Source organism: Misgurnus anguillicaudatus, chromosome 19 (genome assembly GCF_027580225.2).
Source record: "Misgurnus anguillicaudatus chromosome 19, ASM2758022v2, whole genome shotgun sequence".
Classification (NCBI taxonomy): Eukaryota; Metazoa; Chordata; class Actinopteri; order Cypriniformes; family Cobitidae; genus Misgurnus; species Misgurnus anguillicaudatus.
In genome coordinates, this window is record NC_073355.2 from 33,970,386 (window position 1) to 33,993,831 (window position 23,446).

Consider the following 23,446-nt stretch of genomic DNA (forward strand, 5'->3'; position numbering starts at 1 on the left):
AATGCGTCATATCCTGCCGCTCGAGCTGTGCGTCAGAGGCGGCGCACGTCGTCGTGGGTAGTGTAAAGAGTGAGGTAATTTTTTTTATTACTTTGATCTTATAAATGGATCTTTACTTTTATGGTGGAATCTTATTGTCCTCATTGTTTCATTTTACATTATTGAATCTTAAATGTATCATGTAACAAACATGTTTTTATACAATCAATTTTTCAGAATTAAGAGTAAAGAAAGTACATTTTGAAAAAAATCATGCATTCTTTCGTTCTTTTATCATTGGTTTAATTTCCATCCAATTCTAGAAATCATATTATTTTTAAATGTGTTAGTAGCATTGTTATTCGTGTAATTGTTTTTTTTTTTTTACTTTTTATTCGTGTAATTGTTAAGCTTTCAATAATAAAGAAGAGTGGCGTAAGCGATTTTCTATAAATGGTGACGTAAGACGGTCGGTTTCGTTTCTCTGAAGAGAGTGACGTAAAAACCCGCGGGGCATGACAAAAGTAAACAAAGTAGCTCTGACTAAATGAAAGCTGTGTGGTCAGAGGGTGCCCTAAAACATGTAAGTTATGTTGCAGAACTGGTTTAGCATTTTTCTTAAATGTTTCATCGATATTTTTAGGTTGTATATGAAAAACTATCAGGAAACTATCAAGGACTGCAGTAAAATAAAATTCAGCTTTACGTAGGGTTACGGTTAGCAGTTTTAACATAAAGCCATAGGCACGTGCCACTACGTTTAGTGTAAAGTTTTCACAGTCAATGATGGTTTGGGGTGCCATGTCATCTGCTGGTGTTGGTCCACTGTGTTTTCTGAGGTCCAAGGTCAACGCAGCCGTATACTGAGCACTTCATGCTTCCTGCTGCAGACCAACTTAATGGAAATGCAGATTTCATTTTCCAACAGGACTTGGCACCTGCATTTCATGTTTATACTTTTCAGTTGGCCCTGATTTCTAAAAAATCAATTTCTTTATATTGGTCTTAAGTAATATTCTCTGAGATACTGAATTTGGGATTTTCCTTAGTTGTCAGTTATATCATCAAAATTATAAGAAATAAACATTTGAAATATATCAGTCTGTGTTAAAAAAAACATAATATACACGTTTCACTTTTTAAATGGAATTAGTGAAATAAATAAACTTTTTGATAATATTCTAATTACATGACCAGCACCTGTAGACTGTTGTTTATAAATAATAAGGATTAATTATAGTAGAAATTACTATATTCAAATATCACAACAAAAATTGTTTTTTTAGGAAGCTCAGACAGAAGACACTTTTCAAATGATTAAATTAAACCCAGATTTAAAAAAAATTACAAAACAGATTAAATATATCACTCACAAGACCATGGCTCAGACAAATACTGTGCTTTATTAAATTAAACACTAAAAATATTATGCATTTCCATTTTATATATTTAAATATTGTGATCATGCAATCCCTTGTTAAATGAGCATCATGTCCTGTTTAACTCTCAAATCTTTGAAACACCAGACAGTCAAAAAGCACACACAAAAATAATTTTGTGTCACAATTAAATAAACATATAGCAGCAGCACACGCATGTCACTCTCTGAGCTGTAATGATCTGTGATTGTCAGAGTTTTACTGACCTGTGTCAGTGGACAGCCACTAAACGGAGTGGCATGTGGAACCGGTAACCGTGAGTGCCACTCGACTTAACACAGTGGCATGAGCCACTGAAAATGCGTGCCAATGGCTTTTGTGCGTAAGATGCCATGCCACTTTATGTTAAAACCCTAGTTCTTTAGTTTTGACTGTAGAGATGACGTAGAAAGTGTTGCTAAGATAAGTAAAATTTAAGCATTTGTTTAACTTAATCTAGCTATTTTTACTATATTAAAAAAAAGGTCTGTGATATATATCATCACAACAATACCAAATGAAACCAAACATTCACTAAAAACAGTCAGGAAAACAAAGCATATCCATTTTTGACTTTTAATATCTGAAATAATTTCTGCAGCTGTAAGTATCTTACACATTTTCTTTGAATAAAGCTTTATGATACAATTAACATAACACATTTAAAACATTTACAATTCCTTCTACATCTGAAGGGAACCCACCAACAATCGACAAAAAATGCAGCATGTACAGTTTTGCAGTTGTGGTTTAATACATTATGCCAGATGTGTTACGGTAGAAGCTTTGGTCCATATTGCTCAAGCAAGATATGACACAAACGTGATCATGTGTTACATTCTACACTGTAGAGGTCATCATGATCAAGGATGTGACTGTTGAAGTTTTTCTCTTAGACAGTACTGAACAAAACACAGTTTCGCATAGATGCCAAGCAGGGGTTTTTTAGAGGGATCCAAGTCAGCCCATAATCTGCGACAAAAGTGCAATCTAGTGATAGAGTACAAGGCCAAAATTCAGCTTTAATCACACAGGACGGCATGAAGGAATCGGTTTCCTGTTGAATCGGCGGTGAGAGATGCCTGTTATCACCACTATATGTGGTGGTTTCATTTGCGACATGTCCGGTGGGGCGTCCTTTTCTTGGGCACCTCAGCTCGGCTGGTACTGCGTTCATTCAACCAAGGCAATTTAAAATCTCTGTGTAAATAAATGTTATATGATATATAGCACACTCTTAAAATTCCGTGCAATCTAAATGCCAAAAACGGTTTAAACTTACTGCTGTTTCGGATTAGGGAGAGGTCTTCCAAAAGCCACCACTGGCAGAAATGGTGTCACCATAATAGACTCCACTGAGTAAATATGAAAAAGCACATTAATTAAAGTAAGTTGTTCCGATAGCACTAAATGTGACTGGCCAATGATATCAATTGTGTCCAAGTACAGCTGACGTACCATCTTCAGGATTTGGATAGAAGGAGACCACCTCTGGTTCGCTCTCCTGATTCATCTTCCTCTTATTCATCCTCTGCTGCAGACGCTGAAACATCCTCTGTTCACGAATACGCTGGATATCCCACCTAAAAACCAAAGGCCCTGTTTACACCTAGTATTAAGATGCGTATTGGTCGATCGGATCACATGTGGACGAAAGCAAACTAAGTACTAATGAGGATGGGTGATAGATTATTAATATGTAACAATCATCTATTATATGGTGTTCTTAACTACCTACAGACAACAATCTATCACCTCTTTCTTCTCTTCTCATCCAGTTCAAGCTTTGAATGACGCTTCAAAAAGACACTGTCATCCAGACACTGTAAAAAAGAGATCTCAGACATAAACATTTCAAGTTTTTCACTGCATACAGCATCGCATCTTTGTGTCTTACTAACCTCGGGGATGTCCGAGGCCTCCTTCTGCCCCAGCGGCTTTACAATGTTCTCTCGCCATGAAGGAACTGCACAGTAGGAACCATAATACACTTCATTTATCAGCGCATCTTAAGTCATCATCCATCAACATCCATAACCGAACATACCTACAACTGTTTCCTCATGCTCAGGGGTAGAGTCGTGCCATAGCGACGGCTGTGGCTGATGACAGCAGCAGTGGCACATCTCAGTGGTATCCACGTAAAGCAGTTCTTCTGACTGTGCCTGTAATTCAGGACCCATCTTCTCCTGAGGTTCCTCCTTCACAGCTGGGTCCTCCTGTGGTGATGGCGGTAGCGGTGACTTGGGCTGTCCACGTCGCGATCTGCCCGTCCGAGAGTCCTGGAAAGGAAACCTCCTTTAGGGAGTGGGAAAAAAATCATTTTATTCATCAAGCTTCATGAGTCATATCAAGCCCTGTTACATAACATGTGTTTAAGCAAAAGGTAAACCCATAAATAATACTGCCATTTGATAATTCTGATGTGTAGCCTACTTTTTCAGGTCTTTTCCTTCTGTCTCACACTGGGCTTCATCTGAAGTGGCGGTCTCTGTCTCTGGTTCCTTGCGCCGGGGCGTCTGAGAGGGACGAGATTCTCCCCCATCTTTTCTCACCATCTCCAATCTTCGTTCCATGCGCTCAATCCGTGCTTTCAGCTACAATGCAAAGTATTTTACATATATTCAGTTGAATCCTAAAATAAACTGATAAAGGACACTTTATTAGAAAAAGTAAACAAATGTTACTAACCCTCAGTTGCCATAGTTATAATAAAAGTTATTTTATGATATTATAGTACGAAAACAGTAGCCCACCATCTCTTTTTCAGCCTTGAGATCGTCAATCTCTTTGTTTTTGCTGTGCAGTTGCTTCTGTTGCTGCTCCATCAGTTCCAGTTGCAGCAGCAGGATCTGTCGGATGCAGCTAGTCTGCGGGTCCACAAGGCCGGGGCCTTTCCTCACATTGCGATGTTTCCCATCGGGACTGTTCTCTGGTGAGGGGACCCCCGCAGCCACACCACCATCTCTCCGCTGGTTGCTGCCATTTGATTCCATGGGATCCATCTTTTCCACGTGGCTGTGACTGGTCTGACAAAACAGTGATTTGCTTTTATTCAGGGAACCTTCCGCCCCCATCTGCTTGGTTGATGGGAGTGTCAAGGTCCCCCGAGTCTCCCAGTTCTCCTCCTCTCTTCTTGTTGGAGACTGATCACGACAACACGCCACACTCTGATGGCTGATCTTTGCTTTGTTGCGTGGGTGCTGATGATTTTCACTGTTGTGGATTGTGCTCAGCACATTAGCGGTGAAGTTGCAGCTCTGTTTCAGGTTGTCAGGCTCTATTAGGCTTGTGTCGACTCTGTGTTGTCCACTCCGAAACACAGTGGATCGCATTGACATTGCGACTTGCTCCAACTGTACGTTTTACCAACATCCACCTTCATAGATAAGGGGGATATTTAAGAGTCTGGATACGTGCTCTTGAGATTCCTCTTCTTTTGCCATTCTAAGGGAGAAACAATGTCAGTAGCTGACCATTGGCCTGTTGCACAAAGCTGGTTTCAGTGGTTACCCCGGTTTTTCGGGCTCACAAAGGTGGATTGGTTTAAAGCGGTGTTCATCGCCATGGTAACATCGTTACGGTACACTGCTAGCCTGCTCTGGAAAAGGTTTTATTCTGGGTAAGAGATATGAGCAGAGTGACATGTGACGCATGACACAGTTAACCCTTTACTGTGGGTTTACAACAAACGCGAAGCTTGCAATCGCATTCCGTTGCTCGCTCTAGATTACTCACGGGATTTAACTTTGTGTAATGCAAATTTTTCGCTCGAGTTGAATATATTCAACTTGGGCGAAGACTCGTTTGAGGCGAACAGTACATGTTTTCGCGACAAACGTGCAGTCCATATCGCATCATTCGCATCGCCCCACGCGAGGACGCGTGTGATCGCGTCTTTGCATTGACTTTGTATGTATGTAATCTACTCGCGCATATCGCTGAACTCGCGTCTGGTGTAAACCCACAGTTAGTGTTAACAAGAAAGACACTATGGCGGAAAAGACATCATCATACATTTTACTTTAACATTCACACAAGGAAAATAAAGACAACATTGCAAATACTCAACATTTTAAATGATGTTAATCCATTTTTTATTTTAATCTGCTTTTCGAGTTATGGGTTGCATATGATTAAAGTATTTTAACAAAAATAAATTTAATTATAATTTTTAATTATAAAAATTTGACTCTTCAATATCTTTGACTTGTCATTATTTGTGTACAATGTATTTATTTACATTGAACGTTTTATAATAATTACATAAATTATGTTGAGTTTTCAGCCGGTTTTAAAATGTACTGTTAAACCTTAATCAACTAAATAAATGCAAACGGTGTTGTTTTCTGCAGGGTGCATATGTTTAATAAACTCCTCATATTAGCGCATATTTTCTTCATTGGAGAAATACGCACACCTACTTTTTGCGTGTTGAACGCTATTGGCTGTTCGCTGAAAACGTCAGCGCGTGAACGCACATGATAAATAATCATCAACTCGGCGTTTAAACCAGAGTTTAAAAAGTTAACTAGCGTCATAGGACAGATTAAACCGGGTTGGATTTGTCAGGTTTTATCAACTCAAAACTAACTGCAACTTGTTCAACTTGCTTCGTGCAACAGGCCACATGATAAGTGAGAAATAGTGCATTACATGTGAATGTGGAAATCAAAAATATTAAAATAAGAACTGAAGAACAGAAGAGAAGCACAACATCCGATTAATTTTAAGTATCTCCATAATAATATGCCATAAGAACTGATTAGACATATTTAGATAACTTACTGAAACAACACAGAGAAACAGAGTTAAGTTACGTCTTACAGAACCCTTTGTGGTCGCGTCGCTCATATTTGCAAACCGATGCATAGGCTAGGTTAAGCTAACCACGTCTACACTCTCTTAACTTTCTCCTAGTGTGCATCGCTTCTTCGTAGCTAGGTAGAAATGCTTTGCATGCACGTTTACTGTTTTATTCGTCATCGTTGGTGGTTGTTTATATGCATGCAACTAAGAATTTTCCATTCAAAGCGAAACAGGAGACATGCATTAACGATCCTCTGCATCTTTATTACTATCTTCAGCGCAGCGTCCACCATTTTAGATATGCAGCAAAAACAATAACAATCATTTTCAGCAGTTCCTTCCACTGCACTGGAGGGACGATGACGCCATTTTAAGTCCAACCATTCTGTAAAAATATAAATTCTGATGACAACATTACAGCTGCCGACTATCTAACTCGTTCTTCTACACTTTTAAATTTAAATGCCCTTATCCCCCTCCCAAACTCACCTATCGCCTTCCTTCGGCCGATGTTTGAATCTGCGCGCAATGCGCATGCGCGATGTCTGTCGTGAGTTCCGAATCTCATCAAGTGGTTGAAATCGTGACTCGTGGTTTTATTGCAGAATTAAATATATAGTGCTTGTACAGTTAAGTAATTTTGGGACAGATTGTATGAGTGGCTGAAGACAAAAAATGTAATAAAAATGTTTTTTCAAAAAGAAATTGTGTAATAAGGCTTTTAAAAATGACTTTATAATTTTATTTAATTCCATAAAACAACTAAAAATGAGGAGTGCCTTAAAACTCTCTAAATTACTGGGAAAATATACGGATTACCCCCCCCCCCGGAACTTAATTTACTCAGTTATAATTTGCTTTTCATGTTTTATTTATTTATTTTATATTTATATATTTTTTTATATTATTTACAATATTCTGCTTGGTATTTTGTTAATGTCTATCATCGATAGTATGTTAATGCCTTTTTGTTATTCAAAATGATTCAATAATAATTAAAAATATATATATATATAATATATATATATATTTTTTTTTTAAATATTTTTTTAATTGTTTAAGTAGAATTTACTATTTAAATAAAATATTTTAAATACACCTGCATAAAATAATAAAACCTGGGATTGTACTATTGTTGTGTATACATTTTATGGATGAAATTACAGATTTGAATCCAGAAAATAAATGAAAGACACAGTGGAGATATTAACTTTATTTAATCGTGACTCGAGAAGGTTTCTGGAACGTGCTAGGTTTGCGTTATGACGTCATGCCTCATGATGTTGATCCATTGTTTCATCAGGATTATGGCGAATATTAAAGCAAACCAAGAATTGATAAAGAGGCTGAGTTCATATAACAAATATAATAAATGTTTTTATTAGTTCAAATATAAATTATATAAACAGTCTCACAAATACAAAAGTATACAGTACTTGAATACTGAGGAGTTCTGGTGGCAATACATTTTTGCACACTTCTTGAATGCACTGTCGGTCCCTTTGGATAAAAGCATATGGCAAATACATAAATGCCAGTGGGCTAAGATAATCTTCTTTTATAGATGTTTAGATATTTTACTAGAAAGAAATACAAATACAGACATTTTTTTCTGTAAAAGTAAACAAATAATGGTGTGCTTAGAACAAGCAAAAGAAAAACCTTTCAGGATCTCACGTCTCGTCAGCTTCTAAGAAAAGAGAAAATCATCACCCATTCATATGTGTTTATTTTAACACTTTTAATAAACCAAAGCTCAAAGTTAAAAGACTTACCTGAGGTAGGGATGTAGCTGACCTGCTATATGGAGACAGAAAAACAATTTAAAGCCTAGCCTGCAGAGACTGCATTAATCTAACGTGCTTTTGGTGGAACAGCATCAGTGTTTTTTGTGTACCTGACTGGCAGGTTTATACATCTTCCTCCATATTTTAAAAGAGGCCAGGGCTCCAAATGCACACAACAGCAGCAGCAATAGTACAGAAGGAATTACAATAACTGGGTCAGGACCAGGTTCTGCAAAAACAAGTTGACACACACATATATATGCCTAATATATATAGAGAGAGATGTATGTGATGCATCTTTATAAATAAGCTTGACCTTGAAAACTTGTTATACCTATACTGATGTCAAGCTTGTTATCCAGGCTAAGATGAATTACAGTGCATGTGTATGAGTGTTTTTCTCTCTGCTCTTCAGCACTCAGTTCAACACTTTTCCTCATCTGGTACGTTCCATCACCATTAGGCAGAAGTTCTCCACCCATGACCCGCTCCTCATTTATCGGCTGGCCATCCCGAAGTAGGGTCAGGTTAATGTGCCGTGGGTAAAAACCAGTTGCCAGGCAAGTAACCTGGACTACACCTGTGTCACTGTTAGATTGTTCGATCACTCTCAGTCTTGGTTTAACTGTCAAGGCAAAATGGGCAACAAGCAGGAAAACATCATAGATCAATGTTTCAAAAGCATACAGTTCAAATTTAGCAAGGTATCTACTGTACCTCTCGCTGTAACCCGTTTCTTCTCCTTTTTCAGATACTTCTTCAGCTGACTGATGCACAGAGGGCGATAAAAGTGAGCATACAGCCATGCGTCATACTCTAACTGCGCCCTACTCTTTATCACAGGCCATTTCCACTGAGTGTGCTGGTCCCCCTGAATTTCATAGTGTCTCTCGAAGCCACTTTCACCATTAAAGGCCTCCAGGGTCATCATTTTACCAGGCTCATGACGGTGAAGTTCACATCCGACCAGCCTCTGCTGCACGTGAAGGCCTTAGAAAGAAGAACAGAGGCTCACATGCATGTAAATCTTACGGTGAAATGCCGCTACCTCCAAAAGCCAGAGGGCGCTCTCGTGCAGAAACGCAATACAGGCTACAATAAAAGGTCTTTAGAGATTAAATACCTATTGTGTAATTAAAGTAATCTATTAAGTAGTATGCTTTGGTTTTCATGCCCTCGTGTATGCCTTTACAGACTGTTGATATGGTCAACTGCTCGGTGACATTAACAGAGTCGTCTTGTGTTTTCTGGACAAAACGGCTCTCGTCGGAGTCATAATGGCCGATGACAATATCATCCAACGAAACAACTGCGGTAAACTCTGGAAATGGAACCGATACATCTCCGGTCAAGAAGGTAGCAAAGACCCACAACGAATGTGATCCTACAAGAGTAGAATATCAAGTTCAATATCCAAACGTTAAAATGGTTTAAGATCATTTTGTTCTTGTGTTCTCGTGGCTTACCTGAATCAGAATACACCGGCGCTGAAAGTATGCATATTACAGCGATTAAATGCAACATTTTAACATGTTGAACGAGGTGGATTTGTTTTTAAAACAGCATTAGACATACTTTCAATGCTAAATCTCAGTATGACAAGTTACAAACTTCCCCTTTGTTGTCGTAACAAATGGAGGTGTGGTTAAAAACGCACGTGGCTCCGCTAGATGGCGCAAATCAAGAGCATCAACAACATAACAAGTAATGTAGTCAACTTCATCTTGAAGCAGTTCAGTGCAATAAAATCATGAAAATTTTTAACCATTACATGTAACACCAATGTTGCAGGTACACTGAACCTTACTTTTATATCTAGACCGTTCTGTCCTAAATACAAATAGAACTGTAATTGCCAGTCTTCTCCACTAGAGTGTACCATTTGCCGTCTTTACGCATTCACAGTCTTTAAACACATGTGTACAAGCATGCAATCCTATAATACCTATTAATGTACAGTATTTATTGCTTTCAGTTTCTGAGTGCGTGTACAAGTACAAACCAGTGTATGTCAGCCTTTTTTACTTCACGACTCCCCATTGTTCACAATAATATTTAAAGCCCCCCCCCCCCCAACTATATATTAAAAGTCTTGCATTGCTAATAATATGAGTAGCCTATACGATACAAGAAATATCTTAATAGTTTTAGTTTATTTTAATGCTTGTCCTATATCATTCCAAGTCATCTTGATGCCCGCTAGTGGGTCATGGCCCCCAGTTGAAAAAACACTGCATATTTCTCATGATATTTAAGATAAAGAGAATCGATAAGGATATATATGGATAAAACCTGCAAAATTTGCAACTAAAAAACGTTTATTGCCTTGTTGTAGAACCTTCTGCAACCATCTATACAGCTATGCCATAACATCATAATTGTATAAAGGTGATATCTTAACATTCTCTGGAATAAACAAGGCCAATGCCATTAGGTTGATAAGAAATAATTAACCCTTAGTCAACTACATAAAGAAACATTTCTCTATATACCTTGAGTATTTCAGGGTTAAACTGCCTAAATCTATTTCTGAACTTACACTTGAATTGGGGTTTTCATAAGTATAAATCTATTTCCTTCTTTGTAGACTTATTTGCTTATTCTTGGCTCCCTAGACCAAATGTCAAATTCTTCCTCATTTATAAATCGACTTTGATAAAAGTGTCTGCTAAATAAGTAAACATAAATAATGAAATTAAAGTAGAAATCTAATGAGAATCACGACTGAGAATTGAGAATAATAAGGAAAATGTTTATAAACTTTTTGAAGACTACGTGACCTGTGTTATTTACATTGGTTTACAGTATGAAAAAGAAACGTGTGTGCAGTTTTGGCTTTATTGTATGAGAAGTTATGTTTAGGAGTATAATAAACATTATCTTATCACCACTGAACAAGTTAAATTCTCGGGCAGTAAAATTTAAAGAGCAAAGTAAAAAAGTAATTTAAGATAAAAACAGAAATTAAGTAGCCTATAATATTTACAATATGTACAAATAATTGTGTGAGATTCTGTCCCTACTCATAAAAATATTGTAGTATACGGTTTTATTATTATTGTGGTAAATATTGATAGTATTTACTATAGTAAACTGTAGTATATTATAGTAATTACAGTCAAGTTTGTTAATGTAGTATTCTAAACTATAGTGAATTTGATAAAGTAGTTGATATTGTAGTAACAATTAACAATTAATATTAAAAATATAGTATCTGGGAATTTTACTAGTTTACTATAATAAATATTAAAGTGTGTGTGTGTGTGTGTGTGTGTGTGTGTGTGTGTGTGTGTGTGTGTGTGTGTGTGTGTGTGTGTGTGTGTGTGTGTGTGTGTGTGTGTGTGTATCCATATTTAAATAGAACAGCAATCACAAACCCATTACACGGGGTTTGTTTCTCAGGACTGAGATGTTTACATTAGTGGATGACCGAGACTACCCGCTTTCCACGAAAATAGAGCGCCGGGTCGACGCCCACTTCAGTGTTCCACTTCAAAGCTGAAGTCGTAACAGCGCCCCCGCACGTGGACCAGCCTGGTGACCGTGCACATCCGCCGCAGTGACGACACACCCCATCACGCTCCCGCGAGCGCAGCACTGTTCTAGGTGCAGGACGACTCACATGGCGCACGGGGACCCTGCGACAGCCGCGAACGGAAAAAACATGGACGCGTATTTATCTGTACCGCATCGATACATTGAGGGGGGTGTCGGTTATCGTTTCTTATTTATGCGATCCAGTAAATCTCCATCGTAAAGCTCAGAAGCATAAAGGGGAAGCTGTTGCTACGTGAGGTTAAGATACAGTAGCAATTTGATTGTTTATTTGTAGAATGCGCACTTGATATGAATTTAAATGCTTTCATCTTATATACGAGTTGGATTGGAAATGGCATTATGCAAATTCTTTAATTTATTCTTGACTTAAACAAATTTTAGTATTATGTAAATAAACCAGCAGCAGTAGGAAATGCAGGTGCTGTATCTTTGTAAGTCACGCGGATAGTAGGTTAGGAGGCAGCTAAGTGACCTAGATTGACAATACTTAAGTCTTAAAACTAATTGATTTCTAATAAAGCATTATAGTCATTAATTGGTAATATCGGTTTGATATTATAAATTAAGTGTTGTAGATTTCAGCATTAAAGAACTAAAGATATGACGTCAGGATACGTTTTCCACCATGATATTATACTGTCATTCCTACGTTGCTGTCTCGACAGGGGATACATTTGAAGCACTCTTGCTCTTAGCAGAGCTGGCCAAAATATAGCTTCAGCAGTACATTTACATGGTCTTAACCTTGGTATTGCCAAAAAAGAAGAAAACCGCAATGATGAGAAGGCAATGAGCATTTGACATGCCAAAACTTTCTCACGTTGTTGAGCACGGGTGCTGTTGCTCCAGACAACACAAAGCGGACAAATAGCACATGAAAAAATAGCAAAACATTAAGGATATTCACTCAGAGTTCTGTGCCTCTTTTGTGTCTTTAGTCTTATTTTAGGACCACATTATATGTTGATGCTAGTAAGCATTACAAAAATGCACAGGATGTTGTATACTAAACGTGTCAAACCTGTAGTTGGGTCATTTACCCTAACTCTAAAGAAAACAAACAATGCATAATCTTTAACAAAGCAAACAAAAAACTTGTTTGTTTTGGACATGATATGACAATTTATCATGACATCAATGCACAATGGTACACAGCACGTTTTTGTCACCCCCGCCCTTTTTGAGGGTTGGAGTGAATGTTCGCCTTCAAATTGATATAAATGAGTTGTTAATGCTAAATAATAAAAAAAATAGTTATAGCAGTTTAAGTTTATTTAAATAAATTATATAAAGCATAATTTATTTTAAAAAGCTATAAAAACGAAAATGTATACAAATGAAAAAGAATAAAGCCTAAGTCTCATCTAGTTTTCAACAATTTTAAAGCACACAAAAGGGCTTTTTATGACAATTTTAGTAGATTTACCATCAACGACCACTAGATGTCACTGTTTTTAAGCATACCCTCAAATTAAAAATAACAAATTAATACATTACTGTCAATGCATTTTTATTATTATTGCAAAAAGATTATGAAAAATGAAAACTACATTCTTAGAGCTTTCCAATGATATATAGATTGTCAAGATTTGTAATATATTTATAATATGATATAGTGTTATGAATATATAATAATTAATATGCATTAGCATTTCTATGGGGTCAGTGACATTTAATGAGTGTCACTACATAATTTCTATAATCAAATAGCCTTGAAATATGAAAGCTACATTCTTAGAGCTTTCCAATGATATAAAGGTTGTCAAGATTTTAAATGTTTAGGGTAAATGTGCAATAACAAATGGTCCACCTGTGGGTCAGTGACTCTTTTTTTATTACTGTTACTACATCATACCTTTTTGAAAAACAATGTAACAATTACACCTTTAGAACTTTTAAATGATAAAATATGGATATGAACTTAAATTTAACTTTAAAAAAAGAGGTTAACTTAAAACACTCAGTTTTTCCTTTTCAGGTTGCTCTATTAATTCTAAAACGTGATAATATACGCTTTTATTTAAGATTATTTTGTGATATCATTTAATTTGACTTTATCATGTTTCACCAGAATAAAGTGAGTGGGTCTGAAACGATGCTGGTGAGATTATGGTACACTGCTGCGCGCGCCATGTGCTGAGTGTTCACAGACCTGGCACGGTTTACAATTCAGGCGAAGATTTACATGTGACAATCCCGTGATGTCACACATACAGTCGTCTTTGCTACAAATCGGGTTGTGCGCACTTTTAAATCCACTCAAATGATTTGATGATGCGCGCCTGGTCTGATGGTTGTTTGGTTCTCAGGTAACGTGATGTTCAAACGTGACCAAAACTTTGCCTCCTCGCTTATCCAGAAGCACTTGACTGTTATTATCCGCATGCATGTTTGTGTTTTGCAGAGACTCCGTTGCGCGGTCACGTGCACTGTCACACACTGTTGTAGGCGAGTATGATTAATCGCACCTGCAATACGCTAGACGCTTGAGTGTCCCGCGTGAATTTAACAAATAGCTCGTGCAGCTTTAGTGCCAGGAGCAGTAGTGATGTTACTGTTGTGCTTCTGCTTATAAGTATGTCGCTGCAAGGTGGTATTTTTTAGCATCCGGTTTTGTTTTCAGGCAGGTGTCTGCTTGAGCCCCCAAAAGAAAAAATGTCCATCAAAGCTGGTCAGTCTTTCTTGCTGGGTCACACGTGGAGTTATAATGGGGGGAAATGACTTAAGTCAAAAATGTTAAAAAGCACGCAGTTGAAAAAATACAGGCTACATCATAAAATTGGTAAACATAAGACAGAATGTTTGCCAGTATGTTTATGCACAACTGAAGCATGTTGTCATCAAACAGGTCTTGTAATTTTCCTGTGTCAACATTAATGTTTGTTTGTGTTTCTTAAATGACTGATCCGTGCCCACCTTGGTAGGACATAAATATTTTCTTAAAGGGATAGTTTACCCAAAAACTATAATGTCACTTTCATGTTGTTACAAACCTGTATAAATTTCTTGGTTCTGATGAACCCGAAGAAAGATATTTTGAGGAATGTTCATAATCAAGCCGTTCTTGAGCCCCATTTACTTCCATAGTACTCTTTTTTCCTACTATGGAAGTGATTGGGGCTCAAGAACGGTTTTGTTACAAACATTCCTCAAATTTCTTCCTTCGGGTTCATCAGAACAAAGAAATATAGGTTTGTAACAACATGAGACTAAATGATGACAGAAATTGTATTTTTGAGTGAACTATGCCTTTAAGAGGTTCAGTATTTGGTCAGGACTTAAATGACACTTTAAAAAAAGTTCAATGGCACGTGAAAAGTTTAGATTAACCTCGTGTAGGGTTTGCCAAACTGTTGAAAGCATCTTGCCAAACATCCAACTTCATGTGGTTACATCAGAGTTAAGTGGTTTTATTCATGTCAAAAATATTTACTATGACTGAATCAACCTGACTACACATTTAGTTACATGTATAATTACATTTTAATTACACTAATTTTAAAGAGTCATGTGAGGTAAAAATAGCTCCCGAAGGTAACAACAAATGAATCATGCGTTGTTGTTTGCATGTTATCAAATCTCTTTCCAAAATAACAATAATCGATAAACAATTAATAGCCTTTTTAGAATGTAGTTTCACATCTATTGAGTAGTCTGTATTACACACCTGCCTTAACTTCCTCATATCCAGAAACACGCACATAATTATACAAACCATTACTTGCTATTGGGCAGTGTCAAAATGTTCAACTTAAACTACACCGCCTATAATTGAGAAAGCCACGTGCGAAAATGTGTTTGGGAGAAACTGTGTCACTGGGCCACGAGGCTCTTGGTGGGGTCACATGGACACATTTCGAGCCTCGTGCAGCAGGGGCGAACCCGTTGCGCCTGCGCACATCGGATCGAGGCAGTCTGAGCAAAACCGGGCCGACTTGACAGAGCACTTCAGATCGACACGGATTGGTCGAGTGAATGGACGGGCGCCCTGCGTGCGACACTTTCATTGAATGAAATACATTTCCTTGAAACACTAGCTTAAAGCTGTGAACTAGTCTTCATTCTTTTCAGCATCTATTAGATGCGCAATTGTTTTATCTGATTTTAGGAGGGTAACTACAAATATGAGTCGATTCTGAATAAGAACCGATCTAAACGAAAATAGAACTGCATCTAGAGAGACGGAGAGACAGCATCACTTGTCAAGGTGTTGCAGCTAATATTCTTCCTTGAGTAGCTGAATGACTTTACTGGGGCTCAATATGACCACAGCAGTAGACACGAACAACACAGGTAAGGCGATCTGGATGCTTTTAGTAACAGTCTGTCAATCTGTGTATCTTGGATATTTCTGTTGCATCTCTGTTTGATCAGCGTTTGCTGCGTTACCACGTAAATTGTTTTGTTGCATTACGCGATATTGAATGTTGTTGTTGTGTATATATTTTTTTCTTGGTTTGCAACAGATATTTTATTATAGTGTGAATAGAAGCCTATTTAGAGTATAGTGTATGATTTTTCTAGAGAATAGTGATTGCCAAATTAAAGCATATATTTACTTAAATTAGGGTTCTGGAACAAAATTATCACTTTTTGAATGCGCAGGGAGCGTAAATATTTGCATTTTTGCCTCAATTAAGAAATGTGTTAAATTTCAAATTCCACGAGATATTTAACGTGAAAAGTTAGAGATATTTATAAAAAAAAAGCCCAACTAACGCAATGACATCGCGGGAAGAGACACTATCCTCCTGAATTTTGGGGAACTAGGTCATATCTACAAAGTCAGGTGTACGGACATCCGTGTACAATGCAGGCAAGCGTCGCAAAGCCTCGAGAGCAAACTCGATTCACATGGACCGCCGTGCCTAGCCATGTGCTTTTTGTTTTCATTCTCTGCTCTCCGCCTACATCTATTGGTAAGCGCAGGCGCTCATTACATAATTCCGCCTCGCGCCTTGTATGCCCTCCCAGCGCGAACCCGTGTGTGACGCTGCTAGCTGAGCCATGTGCGCGCTGCGATTGGATGGAATGTGGAGAGGCGGGGCAGGACATCACGTTAACCCGTGTTCACTTTAAAAGTGGGACATGAATTGATCCAGTTTAACGTAACAGTTTCCCCCTCTCCTTCCGACATGAATACCGCGTCACAAAATATCCCCACCCCAGCATGTTACCGATGATCTCTAGAGGTTACTTTGTTATCAAACACGCACGATTTTTATTTTAAGCAATATTGAAAATGTTTATATTTTAAATACATAAAACAGATACGTGCAGTATATTAAAACGTTGCGTTTTAACTCTAAAGTCATATTGGATGAACCAAACGCGAATGCAAGTTAACGCACAGTCCTGACGGCACATGTTATTATATTACGCCAAATACGTTGAAAATGCACAGCTTTACTTGGCAAAATAATAGTTTATTTTGATTATTTTGTATATGTATGGACCATCGTTGTGTTTTCCCCCCACAAAATACTTGAAGTAATTTCACCAGAGATAAACGTGTTTTTAAAACAGCATGATCACCCTGACCTACAAACTCTCGTGGATCACTGCTTTATTACACCTTATTATAAGATAAATATACTAAACACTGGCTAAACATTCACCGCAATTTTTTATCGCGTTCGTAAAAATGTACAGATAACACGTGGATGAGATGAAATCGTGATATTTTCTAAGAATCGGGTGTGTTTTTGACGGGCGTGTCTAATGTAGTGAGTTTCATGGAGTGTGTGTGGCGCACGTGGAGGGGAGGCGTGCTTTCACTGTGATAGGCTTGAACATGTCGCACGCGCCCTGTTATGCTTATACAATAATTTCTTTGACACCGTGTTTATTACACCCAGGGAAAGTGTTTAGGTAACAAAATATTATTTGGGTAATGACTTAACAGTGTTTGATGCGGTTTTGTAAATAACACCAGCATGATCCTGATTAAAGGGATAGTTCACCCAAAAAATAAATAAAAAAATTATCGTCAATTACTCACTTTCATGTTGTTGCAAACCTGTAGAGGTTTCTTTGTTCTGGTGAACGCGGGGGGGGATATTTTGAGGAATGTTCGTGAGCCCCATTCACTTCCATAGTATTCTTTCATCCTACTATGGGAACTTGTTACAAACATTCCTTAAAGTGTCTTCCTTCGTGTTTATCAGGGCGGGGACATTTGTACAGGTTTGTGGCGGCATGGGAGTGAGTAAGTGATGACGGAATTTTCATTTTTGGGTGAACTTGCAAATAAATAAGTTTAATAAATGTGTGACAGGGGTTTAGAGACATTTTGAGTTAGAAAGTGGTGACAAACAACAGCACGTTTATCTGTTGTTGCTCCACCTGACACAGTGACTCGTTGACCCTTTGTTCTAGTGTACAGCTTTTATGTAATCTCCATCTGGTACTTTAAATAAATTTTGACGGTGAATAAAAATAAACGAGAGGACACTAAAATAGAAATATTTAATACATTGCAATAGATAGGCTATTAATAAACAGCTTGAGGAAAAATACTTCAAAATATCAGAATACAAAAGGAAACCCTGGAATTAGAGGTAAAGACTTACTGGGACCAAAGGTGAGGACTGCCTTGAAAAAAATTGGACAATAGGGACTAGTAAACATGCTAGCTCACGTTGTAGCTCCTCAGGAGCAAAGTTGACTATTGTTATCGGATCCGAGTCTGAAAACACCAATAACCAGAATGTCAATAAAACAAAAACAATTGTAAATGTCAGCGCACATGTGAAGGCATGTGCTACTGTCATATTGTGTAGATTCGTATTTAACAGCTTTTATAAATAACAAAGACAGATGTTGCGTGCTCTGCTCACATGGCTTTCCAGTGCCAGTTAAAAACTTTAAACCCTCGAGGACCCCACACTTAGGAAATAAAAGGAGCGACCGCTGTAACTTTTTATGTCCCTGTGCAGTTTACAGTAAAGCAATAACAATTCCTAGAAAGTATCCACCTTCACACAGACTGATTGGTGCAGGTTCTCTGTTGCCATGCGGCGCAATCTGTTTTACTCAAACTCTTTGTGTAACTATGAGAAGTATTTATTGGCACATCATAGCAAAAATACAGAAGAACATTCTCAAGTTCACCTGATGGGCATCTCCTACTTGCGAACGAGAGGAACCCTGTGGGAGGAATCTTGTAAATACTTTTTTCCTAAACGTTTTTCCCTTGCTTCTCGTTTGGTCGCTAGGTGGGGTAATATCGTACATCGGATCATGCGGAGGTTCCCCGAACCGCACCAGCCCTGTGTCCATGTACAGTGAAAATTCCAACAGCAGCATGCAGTCCTTCTCACAGCCCTGCTTCGGATTTCCACCATCCCCCAATGGATCCCACGATTCCTCGCGCATGTACACCAGCAGCAGTAGTAGTTCGAGTTCGGGATCAGGTGAGGACGGAAACTCCTCATGTTCTGGCGGATCCCCGAGAGGCCGCGACGACGGTGGAAGTGCACGCAACTCTCCCAACAAATCAGTCGCCACACTTACCAGTAAGCTATATGGATATTTTACTCAATCTATATGATCTGTAGCATTTACTGGGGTTTAATAATAATAATGTTTGCCTTTTTTTTCCACTCAGAGCTGAATGGAATGGTGTTGTTATGCAAAGTGTGTGGAGATGTGGCTTCTGGATTTCATTATGGTGTCCACGCCTGTGAGGGATGCAAGGTGAGATAGTAGCTCAGTTGGTAGAAAAGCGTGCAGTGCAAAGGTCATGGGATCAATTTCCATGAAACATAAACTGATTGTATTCCTTGAATGTACTGCACTTTAGATAAAGGTGTAATTAACGACTACGCTGTAGTTCACTTTATAAATAAGTAACAATTATGTTTTTTTTTGTGATCCATAGGGTTTCTTTCGACGCAGCATCCAGCAGAATATCCAGTACAAGAAGTGCCTAAAAAACGAAACTTGTACAATTATGAGAATCAACCGGAACAGGTGTCAGCAGTGCCGCTTCAAAAAGTGTCTGTCTGTGGGCATGTCCCGTGATGGTGAGTATCTGTCAATCAAGCATGGACAAATAAAGTACTGGCATACAGTAGAACCATAACCATATACATTTTGCATCATTTTTTGTTCTTTTTGTTCTTCCCAGCTGTTCGTTTTGGCCGTATCCCTAAACGCGAAAAACAGCGGATGCTCGCTGAGATGCAAAACGCCATGAACAACATGGTGAACAATCAGTTGCAGAACGAATTCCAGTTGGCCAGCATCACATCCAACACCCCCTGTTCTTCTTCTCTATCCACTTCCTCATCTCCGTGCCCGAGTCTTACGGTGGGACCCCAGGCCCCGGCAGGCCCTGTAGCACCGTCTCCTTCCCCTACAGCTTCCCCGTCATCCCCCACAGTCTCCTCTTCTCCACCGCTGTGCCCCAGCCCAGGTGTTGACAGAACGATAGCAGCCATAACCAGGGCACATCGCGAGACCTTCATCTACGGCCATGATAAATTCGGTCAGACGCTCCTGTCTCATAACGAAGAGATGGACAACCGAAGCAGCAACCGCTGTGCGGCCGGATACCACCTCAATGGCCAAAACACCATTTACCACAATGATAATAACGTTAACCATCATCGTAACAACTTTGAGGCATCACCAGAAAACAGCCATCATTTTCATTCCTCCTCGGTGTCTGGACATCTCCCGCATGGAGTGCTGCACAATAACAACAGTAACATCCACGGGGTTGATCAAGAAATGAACGGCAGCTCCCAAGGTCATAACTGTCCGTGGAAAAACCGCAAGGAGATTTTGCTGGTAAGACCCTGGTTGTCCCAGTTATACATATTAGTAAAGCTTCCACTTTTTAAAAAAAAATATGCTCATTCCAGCTCCCCTAGAGTTAAACCGTTTGGAGTCCATTCAGCTGATCTCCGGGTCTGGCGCTAGCATTTTTTAGCATAGCTTAGCATAATCCATTGAATCTGATTAGACCATTAGCATCGGACAAAACAATAACCAAAGAGTTTCAATATTTTTTCTATTTAAAACTTGACTCTTCTGTAGTTACCTCGTGTACTAAGACCAACAGAAAATTTAAAGTTGTGATTTTCTAGGCAGATATGGCTATGAACTATACTCTCATTTTGGCGTAATAATCAAGGACTTTGCTGCCGTAACATGGCTGCAGCAGGCGTAATGATAATACACAATGCCCAAAAATAGTCCCCTGCCATTGAAAGTTACTAAGGGGTCTTGGTATCGCTGTCTTAGTACACGATGTAACTACAGAAGAGTCAAGTTTTAAATAGGAAAAATATCAAAACTATTTGGTTATTGTTTAGCGCGATGCTAATGGTCTAATCAGATTCAATGGATTATGCTAAGCTATGCTAAAAGTGGTACCACCAGGCTCGGAGATTGGCTGAATGGATCCCAAAACGGTAAAAATCAAATGTTTAATTTTCAAAAAAAAAGTGGAGTGTCCCTTTAATAAGCAAGATTCCCAAGTAAAGAAGCACATTTTTATAAAGTGAAATTTGAAGTTTTTAAGCTTTGTGTCTGATTATTATCCGATCTAATTGTATTACAGGCTTGTCCAATGAACATGCATCCTTACGCAGACCCCAACAAAACGCCACAGGAAATTTGGGAAGACTTCTCTCTTAGCTTCACGCCAGCTGTGCGAGAGGTGGTGGAGTTTGCCAAACACATCCCAGGATTCAGCACACTATCCCAGAACGACCAGGTCACTTTGCTGAAAGCTGGAACTTTTGAGGTAATTTAAAAATGTGTCTTTGGTGCTATAATGTTTGCTAAAGCAAAACCGTAAGTGGTAACTTGTGAAAAATTAAAGTCTACCAGTAACTAACTTTCAAAAGTGTTACCTAAACTCATAACTCAGACTTAAATAACACACAAACTCATTGATTTGACCTTTTTCATAGTTTAATGAACACAGTTTTAGATTGTCTCTTACCTTTCTAATATATTTCTAACGTCTATTGAGGTCCTCATGGTACGCTTCGCCTCTCTATTCAACGTAAAGGAAAAGAGTGTAACGTTTATCTCTGGTGCAAACTACAGCCTGGAGGCTCTGAAAAGCATGGGCATGGGCGATCTTCTGGGCATCATGTTTGACTTCAGTGAAAAACTTAATGCATTAGAGCTGTCAGCAGAAGAGCTGGGACTCTTCACTGCAGTGGTGCTGGTATCTGCTGGTGAGTCCCTTTATGTGCATAAAGAATGAAAGAAAGTGTCACTATTTCCTTGACATTATCATCTCGAGTTTCGTTTTGTAATTCCTTCACTTGTTTACCGTTTAGATCGCTCTGGAATTGAAAACGTGAATTCAGTGGAGATCCTTCAGGAAAGTCTTATCCGGGCCCTTCGGACCCTCATCACCAAGGGCGGCCCTGGCGACGCCTCCCGATTCACCAAGCTGCTGCTTAAGCTTCCAGACCTGCGCACGCTGAATAACATGCACTCGGAAAAGCTGCTTTCATTCCGGATTGACGCGTGAAGTCACAGATCCCTTAGTGGTAGTTGGTCACCACAGATGATGACTAGATGGAGAACTGGTAGAAGAGAAACCACCAGAGAGCAGAATGCATTGGATGACACATCTGAAAGGACACTTAAAGGCAATAGGGCGTAATTGCCATTAATTGCCAGATAGAGGGAAAGACTTACTCGAAATTGCTACAACCCATGAGGTACTTAGCACAGGTGACAACTCTATATGGGACCCTTGGTCAAACAGAGGAATGCATTGGGAACAAGTACAAAATGCACCAGCTGCAAAATGTTTTCTTGTACCCAGGGTTCCTGCTCACCAATATGTACAGAATAAAAGATCCTTTTAACTATAATGCAAATTTTAAACTATATGTGGTTTTATCCTTCACACATATTTCTTGTGACTTTAATGTATGTAAATACATGTAAATAATATATACATATTTTAAATGTATTACAGTGTATAATATATATTTTTTTGTAAAGTTTATGTGCTAAATGCAAATTATATATATATAAATGGGCACAAACATATAAGTAGAATGTATGAATATTATAGAACAACATCCAGATATGTATTTAAGATGTCATTTAAATCATAAAAGGCATTTTATGAAACACACGTGTTGTCTTTTTTCTCGATAAAAATATGTAACATTTCAAAGTATTGTGTCTTGAATAAACCTTGGTTTATTTAAAATGCATTATTTGTGTGCTCAGTCAACGCTCTGAGATAAAGTGTTTATCGCATATAAAGGATATATTTTATCCTCTAAAAGCTCTGCTGTTATAGATAACATCTTAATGATAAGATTAAACAATGCTGTGGAGGGATGACTACACCAAACAAATGAGCAAGCAAAAAAAATTAAGAGCAAATATAAAACAAGTATGAACAGTGGACAAACTGAAACATAAAATATTTTAAAGACAGATCTTAGAAGATCAGAGATAAGTTTTGACATTAATTCACCAATCATGAAAGCCATTTAATCTGATTTTAAATGATGAACATGATGTACCAATGTGACGTCAGGTCAAATACCACAAGTTGCCAATCCTTGCCTAAATTTTCCCCTCTTGGATATCGAATCTGATCTATACAGACAATTATTCAAGCACACCACACCTTATCATTCATTACACAAACCAAAATAAGCTGTAAAGAAAGTACCTAGAACTGGGTCATTGTGCCCTCATAATCAGAGTGTCACAGTTCCCCATTGGCTCAATCCAGAACAACGCTCAGATCCATTTTAGCCAATAACAATACAGCTCTTGTCATATAGCACTAGAGGACAAAGAAGCGGTACAGAGAGTACCGGTGCTGAGACAAGTATCTCAACCTGACCATGAGTAGAAAAGAGGTACAACGGGGTACATATTTAAACGGTGAAA

At 38.4% G+C, this 23,446-nt stretch overlaps 3 protein-coding genes across 7 annotated transcripts; 1 reads left to right on the plus strand and 2 right to left on the minus strand.

The window, feature by feature from the left end:
- Window positions 1-1,959: 1,959 nt before the first annotated feature.
- Window positions 1,960-6,821, minus strand: msl1a (MSL complex subunit 1a). Of its 2 annotated transcripts, none has more exons than XM_055194545.2 (9): window positions 6,696-6,821; window positions 4,154-4,844; window positions 3,834-3,994; window positions 3,445-3,695; window positions 3,299-3,363; window positions 3,153-3,220; window positions 2,856-2,980; window positions 2,680-2,752; window positions 1,960-2,597 (listed from the first exon to the last, which is right to left on the minus strand). In XM_055194545.2, exons 2-9 carry the CDS (start codon window positions 4,736-4,738, stop codon window positions 2,507-2,509), a joined length of 1,419 nt encoding a protein of 472 aa, XP_055050520.2. In that variant the 5' UTR covers window positions 4,739-4,844; window positions 6,696-6,821; the 3' UTR covers window positions 1,960-2,506. The 2 variants fall into 2 exon arrangements, with proteins under 2 accessions (XP_055050520.2, XP_073713619.1); XM_073857518.1 differs by lacking the exon at window positions 6,696-6,821 and adding an exon at window positions 6,186-6,680.
- Window positions 6,822-7,557: 736 nt separating this feature from the next.
- LOC129436419 (major histocompatibility complex class I-related gene protein) lies at window positions 7,558-9,849 on the minus strand. 4 transcript variants are annotated; one of them, XM_055194552.2, is made up of 7 exons: window positions 9,460-9,849; window positions 9,117-9,377; window positions 8,711-8,983; window positions 8,328-8,618; window positions 8,104-8,222; window positions 7,982-8,003; window positions 7,558-7,893 (listed from the first exon to the last, which is right to left on the minus strand). In XM_055194552.2, the coding sequence occupies exons 1-7, from the start codon at window positions 9,515-9,517 to the stop codon at window positions 7,880-7,882; spliced, it is 1,038 nt and encodes a 345-aa protein (XP_055050527.2). In that variant the 5' UTR covers window positions 9,518-9,849; the 3' UTR covers window positions 7,558-7,879. The 4 variants fall into 4 exon arrangements, with proteins under 4 accessions (XP_055050527.2, XP_055050526.2, XP_055050525.2 ...); XM_055194551.2 differs by having other exon boundaries at window positions 7,558-7,896; window positions 9,460-9,848; XM_055194550.2 differs by having other exon boundaries at window positions 7,982-8,006; window positions 9,460-9,847.
- A 4,980-nt stretch (window positions 9,850-14,829) lies between these two features.
- On the plus strand, window positions 14,830-22,668 carry nr1d1 (nuclear receptor subfamily 1, group d, member 1). The gene is made up of 8 exons (XM_055194543.2): window positions 14,830-15,844; window positions 18,769-19,068; window positions 19,161-19,249; window positions 19,434-19,578; window positions 19,683-20,347; window positions 21,123-21,308; window positions 21,540-21,750; window positions 21,856-22,668. Exons 1-8 carry the CDS (start codon window positions 15,793-15,795, stop codon window positions 22,050-22,052), a joined length of 1,845 nt encoding a protein of 614 aa, XP_055050518.2. The 5' UTR covers window positions 14,830-15,792; the 3' UTR covers window positions 22,053-22,668.
- Window positions 22,669-23,446: the final 778 nt, after the last annotated feature.